This window comes from Melanerpes formicivorus, unplaced genomic scaffold, assembly GCF_026170545.1.
Source record: "Melanerpes formicivorus ecotype bairdi unplaced genomic scaffold, bMelFor1.0.p_v2 SCAF_1, whole genome shotgun sequence".
Taxonomy (NCBI): Eukaryota; Metazoa; Chordata; class Aves; order Piciformes; family Picidae; genus Melanerpes; species Melanerpes formicivorus.
This window is the reverse complement of record NW_027142353.1, coordinates 3551490-3568949: the sequence shown is the minus strand read 5'-3', so window position 1 is coordinate 3568949 and position 17460 is coordinate 3551490. Positions and strand designations below refer to the sequence as shown.

The 17460-nt window shown below is 44.1% G+C and overlaps 1 protein-coding gene across 6 annotated transcripts in view; it reads left to right on the top strand.

Moving 5' to 3' along the window:
* KLF12 (KLF transcription factor 12) overlaps nucleotides 1-17460 on the top strand; it is a 311165-nt gene that overhangs the window by 275662 nt on the left and 18043 nt on the right. For all 6 annotated transcript variants that reach the window (XM_068153456.1, XM_068153394.1, XM_068153217.1 and 3 more), the window contains one exon: nucleotides 10449-10606. In XM_068153456.1, coding sequence (XP_068009557.1) covers nucleotides 10449-10606 — 158 coding nt within the window. The remainder of the gene's footprint in view (nucleotides 1-10448; nucleotides 10607-17460) is intronic.

The following is a 17460-nucleotide window of genomic DNA, read 5'->3' as shown; positions in this document are numbered from 1 at the left end:
CATGTTTTGAATGTATCAGGAACATATTTAAACAACTGCCATCATTTCTTACCTCAAAATCTATGGCAAAATCTAAGGTCAAGTGTCTTGCCTACTGTGAGTCCATCTATGCAGACCAAGGGAAGTACAGGGGGCAGTGAAGAGGAATTACATTTTAAAGGACTGAAACTAGTTTCTCTATGGGTAAAACATTGCCAAAAGTTTCTGAAACTTTTACAGGTAGAAACAACCTCTGTACATCCTGCCTTGTGAGGAGAAATGTGACATTTGTCTTCTCTTAGTAGCAGCCCAATAATTCAGTTGGGGTGTCAGTGGTCCAGCAGCTGCTGTTGCCCGTGCCTGGCTATGGCTGGATGTAATTGTTCAGGAATAAACTTGTCTCTGATTAGAGACTAGCCCAGTTCTGGTTCCTACAGCAGGATCTGTATGTGGTGCAAGTTATTGTGTGGCCATGAACTTTCCCAAAACCAGGAATAAACATTTAACTATGTAGCCAATGCTTATGTGCAAGACAATTAACATGTAATTAATTTGTTTTTTTACACTACAACTCTCTAAAGTAAAATTTTCTTGTTTAATGATAATAGTGAAGTAGGTAGACAGTTCTGATGTGGTATTTTTTAGTGGCATTTCAGAGTTCATCCTAGGCTTGCTTTACAAGTTCTCTTTATCAGAAGAATGCTTTGCAGTTCCATCTCTCCAGTCATTAGATATGGGGTACATGCTGGAACATGTTGCAGGTACTTTTGGGTCCAGCTTTGTCTCCTTAGAAACTCAGAACAGGGCAACAGTGTGAAAGAGGAGAACATGAAATGTAATCAGGTCTCAGCCCAACATAGAGCTGGGATAGAGCTCCAAGGCACCCAGACTGCACTGCCCTAGGAGTTGGAAAGTGCTCCTGAATCCCACAGCACGAGCACAGATTAAGGAGGATCAAGCAACTGTCTCATTCCCATATCTCAGCCTAACAGAGTTGATAATGGAAGAGATGGATAATTTTGGTAAGGCATGCCATGGTTGACATTAGTACTTTTTCTGGTAGACCTCAAAGCTTCTTCCCTCTGCCAGAAGATTGTCATGTCTAGTTACGCTTTCAGTTCCACCACAACCAGAGTGGTGTTGTAATGCATTTGGATATTGCAAGGCAGGTCAACAGTTCAGATCACTTTAGCCGGTCTTGGTGGGAGTAAATGCTTCAGATAAAGTCATGGTTAGACATTTGCAGGGTATTTTGTTTGCTGACCACCCAAGACAGGGATGTATGAGCACAGGAATGGCCATACAGAGCTGGAGCAGCAGCCAGAAGCAGACACCTAGGACAGAGCATACCAGGGGAAATTTACCATGCTACTGATCCTGTCTGCCCCCAGTATAATTTCCTACCACTATCATGTCAGGCACTTTCTGAACCAGATGTATTCAAATCACCTTTTATCTGTGTCTCGTTTACCCATGTGATTTTCCTATTACATACACGCACTGCTTGTGTATGCTGACAAATTCCTCCTTTCTTTCTCGACAAAAAGTACAATTTTTAGTATAACATCACCTTAAAGTGCACTGATTGAAGTAACTACTGATAATAAAAGAGTAGTACATATTTTCCTTTTATGATTGCCTTGAGTGCTGCTTGATATGTTTTCATGTCTAACATTCCTTAGGCAGATGTTTGCCTTTCATGAAACATTAATTAGAATCTAAGAATCAAAGAGGAGGGAAAAAAATGTATATATGCATGTGCATCTGTTAGTGAATGAGAGACAGTAGAAACTTTGTATTAAAAAAAAAGGCAGTAAGTAAATATTTGAGAGGAAGACTTTACCAGGAGATTACACTGGTATTTAAGCATGTTAAAGCAAAACCCCCACACCTGCTATGTTGTTATAGAGTATGACTTGGGCATCTCACTATTAGGTTAAATTATATAAATTGTTAATAAAAAATAATCCATAACATATTTCTTCACATATTAACATATAGTGTTTATAAGGTTACTTCCAAGAGTATCCTGAGAGGAGAGGTAACATTATACAGGCTGTCAGAAAATGAAGTTATGTTATGTGAAAAGCTTCTACAAAAGAAGGTAGTTGAGAGCTGGAAACGAGGAAATGCAGTTCAATTTCCCTTTTCAAAAGAGCACAGAGAATAGAATCGCAGATTCACCAAGGTTGGAAGAGACCTCAAAGATCATCACCTGTCACCACGGACCTCATGACTAAACCATGGCACCACGTGCCATGTCCAGTCCCCTCTTGAACACCTGAGTATACCCACATCATGCCTTTTAACATCTGAATCTTGAAGGTCTTAACAGAAAAAGAATACTTCATCTCAAACAAGGTGAACTCCATGAATGACTGCTGTGCACCACTGAAATTATCAGTGAGACAGAGGGCCTAAGCAAAGGTGTTGGGGAACATGGTCATCCCTGCTTCTGACTGTTCTTGGCAAGGGAGATGCTCTGTGCGTTGCATGTGGTCGCCACTGCCTCTCTTCACTCAAAGAAGGACTGACAGCTGCTGTGGGTTTGACTGAGCGCACTGCTTGAAGTGCTGCCCCACCACTGGATTGAAAAGCCAAGGTTTTCAAAGATAGGGCAGAAAGCTTGACTTATGGGCAAAATTACTCATGTAAGAGTCCCCCTTTCTGTAAATGTTAAGTGGTCAAAACCCAAGATGTTTCTTTCTGCAACCCAGGTTCCCAAATACTGAGTGAATGCTAGAAGTCTAATAATTTTCTTCAACTATTCATTACCATCTGAATGTAGACATGTGATATTCTACTTTTCTGCTTTTATTTCCTTTACTTGCACTTTTAATTACTACAGTTGGCAGGTTGGCCCAGAAGGTTTGTGTGTTTCATAAAGTAAGGATTCACAATGCTAAAGGTATACTCTATTTTTATGTTTGAATAGTGCTTATTGGTATCTTTTTAACTCTTTAAAAATGAAGAAAAAAATGTTAATACCTGCATGTCCAAAACTGGCCTGAGGGTGAGATTTGACTCTTCACCTGCTGGTTATGTCCTGTATTCCCAAGGTGCATTGTCACCTCCTAAGTATTTAGCATGCTAATACCTCCTAATTTTGGCTTCAGCCTATCTATTAATCATAGAATTATAGAATGGTCTGGGTTGGAAGGGACCTCTGAAGGTATCACAGTATCACTCAGCCCATCTCACAGAATCACAGAATCACCAAGGTTGGAAGAGACCTCAAAGATCATCGAGTCCAACCTGTCACCACAGACCTCATGACTAGACCATGGCACCAAGTGCCACATCCAATCCCCTCTTGAACGCCTCCAGGGATGGTGACTCCACCACCTCCCTGGGCAGCCCATTCCAATGGCGAATGACTCTCTCAGTGAAGAACTTTCTCCTCACTTCAAGCCTAAACTTCCCCTGGTGCAGCTTGAGACTGTGTCCCCTTGTTCTGGTGCTGGTTGCTAGAGAGAAGAGACCAACCCCTTCCTGGACACAACCACCCTTCATGTATTGTAGAGAGCAATGAGGTCTCCCCTGAGCCTCCTTTTCTCCAGGCTAAACAATCCCAGCTCCCTCAGCCTCTCCTCATAGGCCTTGTGTTCAAGGCCTCTCACCAGCCTTGTTGCCCTTCTCTGGACACATTCAAGTGTCTCAATGTCCTTCTTAAACTGAGGGGCCCAGAACTGGACACAGTACTCAAGGTGTGGCCTAACGAAAGTGGAGTACAGGGGCACAATGACTTCCCTGCTCCTGCTGGCCACACTATTCCTAAGGCAGGCCAGGATGCCATTGGCCTTCTTAGCCACCTGGGCACACTGCTGGCTCATCTCTGCAGTAAGCAGGGGCTTCCTGAAGTAGATCAGCTTGTCTAGAGCCCTGTCAAGTCTCACTTTGAATATCTCCAGGGATGGGGCCCCAACCACCTCCCTGGGCAACTTGTTCTAGTGTTCCACTACCCTCATGGTAAAGAACTTGTTCCTAACATCCAATCTAAATCTGTTCTCTATTTTGAAGCCATTGCCCCTTGTCCTATCACTACAGGCTTTTGTAAACAGTGTCTCTTCATCCTCCTTGTAGACCCCTTCAGGTACTGGAAGGCTGCTATTAGGTCTTCCCCGAGCCTCCCCTTTTCCAGGCTGAGCAACCACCGCTTCCTCAGCATTTCCTTGTAGCAGAGGTGCTCCAACACACTCATGATTTTAGTGGCCCTCTTCTGGATCCGCTCCATCAGGTCCACGTCCTTCCTATATTGAGGGCTCCAGACCTGGGCACGGTACAGAATACAGAATGCAAAATTAATCATGTTGGAAAAGACCTTTGAGATCATCGAGTCCAACCTATCGCCCAACACCATCTAATCAACTAAACCATGGTGCTAAGTGCCTCATCCAATCTCTTTTTAAACACCTCCAGTGATGATGACTCCACCACCTCCCTGGGCAGCCCATTCCAATGGCAAATCACTCTTTCTGTGAAGAATTTCTTCCTAACCTCCAGCCTAAACCTCCCCTGGTGCAGCTTGAGACTGTGTCCTCTTGTTATGTCACAGGTTTTCTGTGAGAAGAGACCAACTCCCACCTGTCTACAACCTCCCTTCAGGTAGTTGTAGAGAGCAATAAGGTCACCCCTGAGTCTCCTCTTCTCCAGGCTAAGCAACCCCAGCTCCCTCAGCCTCTCTTCATAGGGCTTGTGCTCCAAACCCCTCACCAGCTTTGTTGCCCTTCTCTGGACACATTCCAGCAAGTCAACATCTTTCCTAAACTGAAGGGTCCATAACTGGACACAGGATTCAAGGTGTGGCCTAACCAGAGCAGTGTACAGGGGCAGAATGACCTCCCTGCTCCTGCTGGCCACACTATTCCTGATGCTGGCCAGGATGCCATTGGCTTTCTTGGCCACCTGGGCACACTGCTGGCTCATGTTCAGCCTATTGTCAACCAGTACCCCCAGGTCCCTTTTTGCCTGACCTCTTTCCAGCCACTCTGACCCCAGCCTGTAGCACTGCATGGGGTTGTTGTGGCTAATGTGTAGAACCCAGCACTTAGATGTCTTAAATCTCATGCTGCTGGACTCTGCCCATCTGTCCAGACTGTCAAGGTCCCTCTGCAGAGCTCTCCTACCCTCTAACAGATCAACACCTGCCCCCAGCTTGGTGTCATCTGCAAATCTACTGATGATGGACTCAATCCCCTCATCCAGATCATTGATAAAGATATTGAACAGGATTGGTACTCCAGGTGAGGTCTCACCAGAGCAGAGTAAAGTGGTAGAATCAACTCATTGGATCTACTGGCAACACTTCTTTTAATGCAGCCCAGGATGTGATTGACCTTCTGGGCTGCAAGCACACACTGCCTGCTCATGTCCAGCGTCTCATCCATCATCACCCCCAAGTCCTTTTCCGCAGGTCTGCTTTCTATGACCTCATCTCCCAATCTATATTGTTAGTGAGGATTGTTCTATCCCAGCTGCAGAATCCTGCACTTGGTCTTGTTGAACCTCATGAGGTTCACATGTGCCTACTTCTCCAGCTTGTCCAGGACATCCCATCACTCTGGTGTATCGACTACACCACTCAGCTTGGTGTCATCTGCAAACTTGTTATGTGCTGAATACTTTAAATTGTCTTACATACACTAATATTACAAGAAGAAGCTTTGTTGAGGATCGAAAAGTAGATTTTCCACTTGTTCCTTGTGTTGATTCCTCCCCCTCTACTCTGCCCAGGCGAGACTGTCCAGTTCTGAGCTCCCAAGTTCAAGAGAGACAGGGAAATACTGGAGAGAGCCCAGTGGAGTATTTTAAGGGTCTGGAACATGTGTCTTGCCGCCTTAAGTTGTGGCATTGTTGATAATCACAGCTAGTTGTCACTGAAATAGATGATGACAGTCCCATAACCCTTGGCCACAGATTCCCATCCTCTCCCATGTGTCAGTGCAGTTTTTTTGCAGACTCCACTGTTTAGAGTGGAGAAAAAAATCAGCAAAAAATCAGCAAAAGCAAGCACATTGCTCAGGGTGGCTTTTTTTAGAATTGATTTTTCATCATTGTGGGTCCCTAAGCTGGCTCACTGCAGAATCAGACAAGTGCCAGTGCCAACACAAGAGGAAGTAACTGGAGCAGGACTCTCCTGGTATGCCACCTTGGCCAAATCACATCCATCAACAGCCAATGGCCTGAGAAACACAGGAGGAACATGGCTTGCATTATGCCAATCTTGTGGGGCAGACTCTGGCTTGCCAAGCCCCTTATCTGGGCTGAGCAGTTGCTGCATGGTGCTGAGCTCAGTCTGGTTGTCCTTCTGTGGTAGCAAGGGTGGAGAGGACACAGCTGGTACGTGCCTGGGTCTCACTCCAAAATGAAGTTAGTGCCTGTTTTAGCAGCCATACATTGTTGTTTAAGGTGCAGACATAAGTCTTTTGTTTAACTACAGGGCCAGCTAGGGAGGAAATACAGCCTGACTGCTGCACAGGTTGATGTATGGTAAAATCAGGGGCACTTTGGACACAAGCTGGTGTATAGCTCTTAGCCCTGGGTCACTGTGTGTTGCATAGTCTTTTTCAAGGCAGATGGGACACATAGCCAAAGAGCCTGAGCTCCTAGTGGAGTGACCAAGGAAGAGTAAAAGTGGCAGTCACAAGGACAAATGCACAGCACTGGGACACTGCTTGGGTTTGTGCAGCAGAGAGCAAAGCACAGCTCATTGCACATCACTGGCTCCATGCTGTCCGTGTCAGCTAGCTGTTGCCTGGCTTGCTGGGAGGCTGGCAGCACCAGGAAGCTTGCACTGTGGTGACCAGAGGTAACAGTGCATGTTTAGCACAGGGTGAGAGTACATGAGGAGGCTGTGGGTAGCAGCCAGTGTGCAATGACTTGTCACCACATGGCATGTTGTTGGTATGTCACAGCACTGAATGTAGCATTGAATGTAGCATGTCCCCAGGCAGCTCTGCTCTTCATGTATCACAGTATCACAGTATAACCTAGGTTGGAAAGGACCTCGAGGATCATCGAGTCCAACCTATCAACACAGACCCCATGACTAGACCATGGCACCAAGTGCCACGTCCAATCTCCTCCTGAATGCCTCCAAGGATGGCGACTCAACCACCTCCCTGGGCAGCACATTCCAATGACGAATGACTCGCTTGGTGAAGAACTTCCTCCTCACCTCGAGTCTAAACCTCCCCTGGCGCAGCTTGAGACTGTGTCCCCTTGTTCTGGTGCTGGTTGCCTGGGAGAAGAGACCAACCCCTTCCCGGCTACAACCACCTTTCAGGTAGTTGTAGAGGGCAATGAGGTCACCCCTGAGCCTCCTCTTCTCCAGGCTAAGAAAAATCACATCCATCAACAGCCCATGGCCTGAGAAACACAGGAGGAACAGAAAACACAGGATCAGTACAAAAAAACCTCCTACCTGTGCTTTTAACTGTATTGCTGCTTCTGCCAGGGGCCTTTCACGATCTGTATGTAGAATGGAGGTGAGACACCAAGGCAGTCATGGGCAGCATTTGCAGAAAGGAAAAATAACCCTGCATTATCAGGGTTGTTGTAATCCCTGTCGTGTGCAGCCCAGATCCCCTTCAGCAGAGCTTGATGGCCATCTACTGGCGAAGCCCCAGTCTTTGTTTTACTGTGCAGAGTTTTCTGCGTCATAACAGGCAAGCAGCTGGCTGTGTGGGAGTTGCATGTTTTCTCTTCTAGCTGTAAATAACACAGATGAAGTTTTGTAAATCATCCTAAATTCTCATATTGGTTTTATTCACCCTATGAGCAGCACTAACTACAGGTGATGCAGCTGCTTATGTAGGCAGCCAGCAGTCTCCCAGGCTTTCTGTTAGTCTAACAGTTTCTACACTAATATATAAATTGTACTGGTTTTAGAAATAATGAACTGCAAATAAATAAGCTTCAATCTGACTGGCCAGAACCCAGTTTTCTTCTTATTTTCTCTCTCTTTCAGACTTGATGTATCAGCAGTAATTTGATACATCCTGCAGTTTCACTGAGGTGTTAGGTGTGGCATCAGTCCTATTGCTAAATTCCACCTTGAGCCTTAACGGTTGCATGAGATCTTGGCCATTAACAGAACTGGCTTCTCTTCTGGATGCCTGGTACCTCTTGACTGCTGACCTGTTTCCAGGTCTTCACTCTGAGCAGTCTATGGCAGACACTTGAAGAGGGTTTATTTGCTTTTAATTTATTCATTTGATGTCATTTTAAAACATGCTGTAACCAAAAAGAAAACAAACTCACTTAAACCCCAAATCTGAGAGGTTCCTGCCATGTCATTTCTCAAAGTCATTGCCCACTGCAGTGCCATCAAACTGTAGTTTCTGAAGCCCTGTGATGAGAGCTACCTGGCAGAACCCCTGTGGCATTTAAAAGGCACAAAACAAGGTTTAGGACACTTTGTAAAATGTATCTGTGGCTGGTGAGGGTATTTTATAGAAATGCCCCAGAAAGAGGAGGGTGTGCCTTACTGCTGCATGGCCAAGGGAAAGAACATAAGCAAATCAGCTGAAAGTTACTGTGACTATCCTCAGAAATATCAAAAAGGCAGCTCATGCTCTTTTTAGCACTTCTTGTGGTATCCCCACTTTTAAAAAATCAGACAGCTTCTGTAAGGCTAAACCAAAGCTGCTGATACCAGGTAGGATCTGACTCCCTTTTCCACCAGTAAGTGTGTCTGCACTCTGGGTCTTTCTGTGCCGTGGGAGTTGGACTGTCAGATGAAGACCACCTTGAAGGTGTGCTCTCCTTGTCACTGGGACATCCTCCACTAGATCACGTTGCCCAGGGCCACATTCAGCCTGGCCTTAAAAACATCCAGGCATGGAGCTTCCACCACCTCCCTGGGCAACCTGTTCCAGTGTCTCACCATCCTTATGGTGAAGAACTTATTCCTAATGTCTAATCTGAATTTACCCTCCTCTATCTTGGATCCATTCCCCCTAGTCCTATCACCACCCAACACCCTAAAAAGTCCCTCACCAGCTTTCTTGTAGGCCCCCTTCAGATGTTGGAAGGCCATAATAATGTCTGCTCAGAACCTTCTCTTCTCCAAACTGAACAACCCCAACTCTCTCAGCCTGTCCTCATAGGAGAGGCGCTCCAGCCCTCTAATGGCCAGCCTGACCTAGTGTGGGGTGTCCCTGCCCATGGCAGGGGGGGTTGGAACTAGATGATCCTTGTGGTTCCTTCCAACCCTGACTGATATTATGATACTATGATACTATGATCATCCTCATGCCCCTTTCCTGCAACTAATTTTTATTTGACAGTCACTAAGTCATTCAGAAGAAGCAGGAGTGTTCATCTGAAGTGTTTAAAAGAGACATCTGACAAATCTTTAGGTCATTTACCTTGAATGTCAATAAACCCAAGAATGTGGGGGAAGCCCCAGAAACTTGATGAAGGACAATGTTGTTCCAGTACTGAAATTAGTTAAACAGGGGAGTATAACTGTAGGTGAATGTGACTGCTGTGTAGTATAACCATAATGAGATTGATAAGACAATCAATTAATGATGATTTATAGCTGGGTAATATAATTAATGGAAGTCACTGAGGGCTTGGATCTTGGCATACCAGCTTGATAATGGTTAATGACACAAGTTCATCTAACTGAGGCAACTGCAATATTGTAGCAAGGTTTAGTCAAGTGTTAGATTCAAAGCGCACTGTGTTTAGAAACTCGAGCAACACGACTTCAGTGTTACATTTTGTAAGTCCTTAAAATTGGGATAACTGATAGGCCTTAGATCATTGCTGTAAATTAATTGTCTTTCATGAGCATTCATGTTTCCTTTGTGATCGCTCACTGGCGCTGTGCTAATCTGTTTGTTTATCAGTGGTCTAAAAGGAAGGAAAATTCATTGACTTGCAGGAGATAGATTGGGAATTGTTAAAGGAGGAAATGGAAAACTCACTGCTGCAGGTGATATGGATCTGTTAGCAATCTGTGTGCAAGCAAACAACAGATGTTTGGCCAAGTGTGAGGATCCATAGTTCAGATCTGGGTATTGGAAACATTTTTTCATAAAAGATTTCAGGATTGCAGTCTATTTAAACTTGTCAAAGAGAGATTGTGGAGGCTATAATGAAGTTGTTTAGAAAGCAGCAGCAAAAAAAGCTTAGATCTAGACATGGGTAAAATAGAAATAAAGCTCAGATAAAGTCAGATTACCATTATTGGAGCAATATTTCAGGTATCATGGTGGTTTCTCTGGCAAAGAGCACTTGTAAGTCAAGACTTTAAAGTATTTTGTACTGCAAAGGTTGCTGTGGTTCAAGCACAAATAGTTTCAAATATGTGCTAGGGAGTACATTGTCAAAAAGAAAATGTTTAATTCATCATTAAGATCACTTCTAGCACAGTGTGATGTTACAACTGATCTTTTGAGGCCCAGGTTATACATTATGCTCTTTCTTAATTTTCTTGCTTCTGTTCTGCTTTTTAGTTCAATTTCACCGTTCAGTATTGAGAGCACAAGGCGTCAGAGAAGGTCTGAGTCTCCAGACTCCAGGAAGCGGCGCATCCATCGGTGTGACTTTGAGGGATGCAACAAAGTATACACAAAAAGTTCCCACCTGAAGGCTCACCGGAGAACACACACAGGTAAGACTTTGCTGGTACTGTGTGCTTAAGACAAACGGGTTCCTTTCTGCCTGATTTAGGTACCGTGGTATTGGACACATTGAACTTGTCATCCTAAACTAAGAGCGAAAGGCCTGCACCTAAATAACAGGAGATCTGAAGTGTATCAGCACTGGCATTCTGGTGCAAATCAAGGGCAAGCTTTTGAGCTGAGCTTTCCTGTTACTCCCACTTCACAGCACGACGGTGTCAACACAAACTAGACTCCTTTCAGATGAAACTAGACAGAAAAGTGATCTTCAGAGACATACCTACTGTGCTTCAATGAGCAAAGGGTGGTCATTGCTTGAGACCAACCAGAGCTATTCCAAAGAACACCCTCAACAATAGCATATAGTGTGGACATAAATCTTCAGCACCTTTTTTTTTCTCTTTCATTCTACAGACCTATTTGTATTGATCTACTGTTTACCTACAGATGTAGCCTTTGCATGCTAGGTGCCAGTATATGCCTTCAGTTCAATTCAAGTCTAGTCTCAAGACCTCAGTGTTTATTTCTGGAGGCTTTCAGAGGCACCTACCACATGCTGCTGGGGGAAGTCAGTCACTTTATAAGAATAGGCTGCACTAGTTCTCTATAACAGAGGTGCAAGAGTGGTGCCTAGCTGAGCTGCGTCACCTTCAGTGATGATAATACTTAACACTTAAGTCAATAGCTGGTGTCCTTATTAACATCACAGGCTGCTACTAGTCAATATGACAGGCATGCGAGGGTAGCTGAAGCAATGATGTGTAATTGTTTTGATTTTATTGTGGATAAACTCAGGAGCAGCAATTTGAAATCAAGAACAATTTAAAAGTGGATCATTGGGCTGATTAGAAAGGCTGTGGACAGAATGCTCAGCATCTCAGTGCTGTTCCTAACTGCTGCTGATTTGCTTAATTTGATTTCATTGATTTTTGTCCTCCTAATGTACTTCAACGTTCTTGTAACTCCTGGGAGAAAGGATGGTGTTTGTTCAGCATGTAGCACAATGTTCTTTGCCGAGAATCTACTGGCATTTTCTGTGGCGAGATGTACTCTAAAGAGTCTGAGATACTATTTAAATAAATTAAGTGATGGCTTCTCCATTTCAAACAAGGCCACGTCTCCATCACTTTTTCCAATATGTCTTTTGGTTGGTAGGACTTTTGTTGAGAGGAATACTGAACAAGGCTTCGTCCTAATACCCCCCTACTAAACCAATTTCTGTAAGGTAAGAGTCCCTTCCTTAAACAGCAGTCTGGGGGTTTCATTAAATTTCCCTCCAGGTCAATTACTGTAGTTTCTGTATATCTTTCCCTTAATGCTTGTGTCTTCTCCTTTCTCTTACCGTATTTCATCCTAATTCTTTTTTTCATCTCCCCTATTCTTTCTTGCCTTCAGTGTGGTCTGTCATCCCTGTCTTTCCAATATGTTTTATATACCCTTACCCTATCACCTTGTTCTCTGTCATTCTTGTTCTACTTTTTTTAATGTCAATCTAACCCTACTTGGTCCCTTTCTTTCTCCCTACCCTAATTTCTAAGTTGTGTCCCTATTCTTGCCTGTATCACCCTTTCAGCATTATATGCCTGTAGCACCTTAGAAGGCCGAGAGCTCAGCAGAAAACAGTAGACTATTTTATGTCCTTGTGCCACAGGGAGATCACTCTTTTCTAGCCTGCAAGACTGGCAGCCAGCCCAGGAGTATAAGCAAGCATCATGTAAGGAGCTCAGTTACAAAACTAGATGTGAACAAGCTCAGAAATGTCACACCCAAGTTAGCCCAGAAATACAGAAAGGTTTTCTCTGCTGTGACGTTTTAAGACACTTGAGAATCACATTTGTCCTGAGTCTGTAATTCATTAGTGATCTGATTAGCAGACCTGTGCTTGTGGGTGACACCCAAATCGGTGTTAGATAGTCTGCACTGCTGAATCTCAGGCTGTGCACTTAGTGTGCTCAAAGCTAGGTGATGAAGGCTCAAAGTGGTAATTACAGATTTTGCAGCTCTAACTCTCCAGCAGCATGAAGGGAGTTCCTCTACCAGCCGTAATCACAGGATCCATCTCCACAGCCTTGCTTCCCTGGCAGTTGGGTGTCTAGGTTATGCTATCTGTCTGGAATCTCTGGGCAGTCAGAGTAGAGGGATTGGCACCTCTGGGGCACATTATTCCCTTTTCAGGTAGACCCAGGGACTGGCTTGTGAAGGTGCTTCTCTTTTGCTACTGAATACAGAGCAAACCTGTTAGCTGGCTGAAAAAGGCAGCTGCCTGAAGTATTTTGCAGTCATGTTGGGTGCTGCTTTATTCCTTTAGGGAGAAAAGAAAAATTAACATCACATCAAAAATCTTCATTAAATGGTCAGCTGTTAACTTTATATTGTCATGTCTTCATGCCTGCTGCAATGTAAGAAGTTTTAGGTATAGAGAGGAGGTGAGCACTGAACATAGTCAGTGGCTCCACTGCGCAAATCTTGTCTCCCGCTGTTAAACTTGTTTGTCACAGAACATTTCTCAGACCATGGTAAGAAGTTGGTATATTCAGATGTGCATACAGCATCAGCCACAAGTGTACTCTCTGTACACTTGGCCTTTGCTTTTGCTTCAGGCAAAACAAGTTACTTATTTACGTATGACCCACAGTAATTAGTGCAGCTTTGGATAAGCATAAATGAAGTATGACAGCTATGCATGCAAAGGTGAGCAAGTTTCAGTAGGATACTTTCTGAGAAAAGATCACAGAAACTCAGCATTGCATAATCTGGACTGCTTGCTTTTTTTGTTTTTTAAGGCAGGCTGTTCTTGCTGACAGTTGTTTACCTGTGCAGGATGTGATTGAGAGCAAAAACATGATTATTATTTTTTTTAGCTACTGTATATTCATAGCCACTAAAAAGTTTGCATTTGATTGGATACAGGAGGAAAAACAATGTGGCATTTTGACAGGGTGAATAGTATCATAGTGTCATTCAGGGTTGGAAGGGACCACAAGGATCATCTAGTTCCAACCCCCCTGCCATGGGCAGGGACACCCCACACTAGATCAGGCTGGCCAGAGCCTCAGCCAGCCTGGGCTTAAACACCCTCAGGGACGGGGCCTCGACCACCTCCCTGGACAACCCATTCCAGGGTTTCACCACTCTCATGGGGAAGAACCTCCTCCTCACATCTAGCCTGAATCTCCCCACCTCCAGCTTCATTCCATTCCCCCTAGTCCTATCACTACCTGAGATCCTGAGAAGTCCTTCCCCAGCCTTCCTGTAGGCCCCCTTCAGATACTGGAAGGCCACAATTAGGTCACCTCGGAGCCTTCTCTTCTGGAGACTGAACAGCCCCAACTCCTTCAGTCTGTCCTCATAGGAGAGGTGCTCCAGCCCTCTGATCATCCTTGTGGCCCTTCTCTGGACACCTTCCAGCACCTCCACATCCCTCTTGTAATAGGGGCTCCAGACCTGGACACAGTACTCCAGGTGGGGTCTCACCAGGGCTCAGTAGAGGGGGAGGATCACCTCCCTCGACCTGCTAGCCACACTTCTCCTGATGCAGCCCAGGATCTGATTGGCTTTGCGGGCTGCAAGTGCACACTGAGAGCTCATGTTGAGCTTCTTGTCCACCAGCACCCCCAAGTCTCTCTCCTCAGGGCTACTTTCCAGCCAGTCACTGCCCAGCCTATATTTGTGCCTGGGATTGCCTCGACCCAGATGCAGGACCCTGCACTTGCTCTTATTGAATAGCATGGTTGGAAGGTGTACTTCTTTGATCTTAATTAAAAATGTAAACAAAATATTCTAAACTGTTAACAGTTGCATTTAATTCTCCTACCAGTAACTCCTAGGTTCTGTAAACTATGCTGTCATCTAGCTCCCCAGTACTTCTCACCAGTGTCTTCAAAGCTTAGTGTATACTGCTGTGGGCATGGAGTCCACTGGGGGGCGAGCTTGAATTACATATTGTCTCCAACTAGAAGAACTGCAAGTGAAACCTGTAGTAGTTAGAGCATTTCATAAATCACAAGCACTGGTATTACATTTCTCTTTCTAGTATCAGCTTCTTGTTGTTTTGCCAAATCATCAAACAAAGCTATCAGGAGGTATCGAGTGTGATGGGGAGCCTTCAGGGCTTGCAGGCGATCTCACAGCTCAGGTTTATCCACCCTTCCTGCAAGGAGAAACTGTGAGAAACAGGCTTGCTGGAGTTGTGTTGAGTTAGCTTCTGCTTCAGTGAACTTAAAGAAAATTACTAATGTGTGACTCTTCAAATGACTAATCTTTAAAAATGGGAAAACCAGCAGCCCTGGATTGCATTCCCAGTCTGCATGTGGCTGCACTGTGCTCACCATAGGTGCTGGTGTCAGCCCCAGGAATGGTGAGAGCCGTATCTGCAGTTCCCATTGAGGTCTGTGCCTGTGCAGCCCCAGTGGGACTTGCCTTCTTCACTTTACTGCTTTTACTTTGAAGATGGAGAGAGAAGCAGCTGTATCATTTTTAAATGATGTGTAATGGCTGTTTCAAGCCTTAGACAATACCAAAGTTGTCGTTGACACTTCCAGTAGTGTAGCTGAGCATTGTAGAGTAAACAATAATGGTTCTCTCTGTCCTGGATTTTTCACCCCAATGAAAACTTCATTCTAAATATATATATATTTTTTAAAACAGTAGGGGTATATATATATATATATATATATGTATATACTCTGTAGGTGTGACTCAGTTCCCTCTGAAGAGAGATGATGAAAATCTAGTATGTTTTATGTAAATCCAAGAGTTAAATCACACCACTGAGAGACTGGTATGGGTTATAAAAATGAGACTTTAGTAACTAATCAGTGAAGCTGGTGAAACTGGGAATCCCAGGTCTGTGAAACTGTAAAATGCATTAAGTACTTCAATTATTTTGGCAAAAAGCAGACAGAAATTTTCTTGCCATAAAATTGAGGACATGCATCTTAACCTCCTCTTTGGCTGCCTGGACATTTCTGAAATGTCAGTGGAAAGCTGCAAAAGAATCAAAAGTGTTTGAAAAACTCTCTGCAAAATTTCACTTGACTAGTCATTATTTTTCAGTCATTTGTCACTATAATGAGCTAAGGTTTGTAAGCTAGAAATGGCGAGCAGGGTAAAGCCCTATGGTCATGCCATTCATGAGGTCAAATGGAAGGCAGTAAAGTGAAATAATGCATTTCATTATAGTCTCAATCAATATATTAGTTGTGTATAAAGTGTGTGTATGGAAACATGAGAGGATGGGGGAGTCCGTGTTGGGGAAATTGTGGAGGGAAAACAGGAACAAACATCCAGTACCCTTTGGGCTCCTTGCCATAACAGTGCAAAGCAGGCATTAGAAAGTGAAAATACCTTTTGGATAGATGACAGTGATCATATGAAAAACACACAAACTCTTTGTCATTCATACTAATTTCAGTTGCCGCCTTAATTTGTTAAAGAATGGAAAGCATGATCATCAAAATATGACAGGTTCCAGCTGCCAGCAGAGACACTGCAGGGCAGTGGCTGCTGGCTGTGCATGATGTCCTGGGGCACACATGTGGTGATGCAAACTGATGGCTGACCAGGTGGCTAGAAGCTATTTTCACTTTTCATCCACAGGCTACATAGTCTGCAAATCCTAGCATTTAATATTCCGTGTTAACCTGAATCATGTTTGCATATCATGGTCCAGTTTCCATAGACATCATCTGTCTCCTCTTAAATAGGCAGAGCATGTAAATATGAGGCATATTATGTAAAACGAAGAGGCAAATTATGGTGTCTGTTAGGAGGCCACAAAGTCTAGAAACACATGTTGGGTAGTACATGTGAGGGAGGTTTAAACCTCTTCCCTTTTTTCTGAGTATGCAGAGTACATGCTGAGTGGTGTGAATGTGTCCCAAAGTGATGACTAACATGTAGAGTGACCTGAGAAATCTAACCAACTACACAGTTACTTAAAGGGAAATTTGATTTGTCTTGTATTTTAAACCTAAAGGTGCTGATGGCTAAATCCAGTTCTTGCTCATTGTGGCTATCCTCTTACCCTATAGAGAAGGCCATGGAGCTTAAAATGTGTGAGTTGTTCTGAAGAAGTAATAAAGAAAGAAGATGCCTGCTTTAAGGTTATGTGGGACATAATTTTCCAGCAATGATACAGAAGAGGTTGCTCCCTATCACTTCCATGGGATTTTCTTTTATTCTAGGAGCAATCAGCACTCCATATTTATGTGAAACTTTATTTCAGTTGCTAGTTACAAATTTCTGGAGGATTGTGGCAGAGCAGATTTCTGGGCTCAATGGAAGCAAAAGCTTGGCTTGAAGTGGTAATAGACTTAGTCCATGAGTGTAGGGCATCGTACAGCCACAGCCATAGCTTTCCTCCTGCCTCAAAAGGGAAAAGAAGGTAAAGGACTGTAACCAGAGCACCTTCTGTGTGCCTCAGGTTCTGGGCTGCAACTGCTGCTTTTTAATCTGTGAACCCCAGTTAGCACCAAGTCTGAATCACTTTTGTCAGTGCCACTGCTGCAGAAGCTGCAGCTACTTCACTAGGTGTTTAGAGAGCCAAGCTGAATACAGCCCCTGGGCCAAATGCATTTTTTAGCGTTTGGTGCTTTGTCCCTGATTATCATTCCTGAGAGATGAGATACCTTTGCCACATATGTGATAAAACCTCTTTGTCAGTGTCGGGGGTCTTCAGTGGTGTTACATATCAGGAATACAATTTTGTACCAGAGAAAATGACAGCATTTCCTCCCTAAGATGTTCCTTTATAGCTGGGTTCAGACACCACCCTAGAAGAGAGAAGGCTAGCAAGTACAGGGGTGTTTTATTTAGTCTGTGCTTTTTCAAACATTGCATTCCT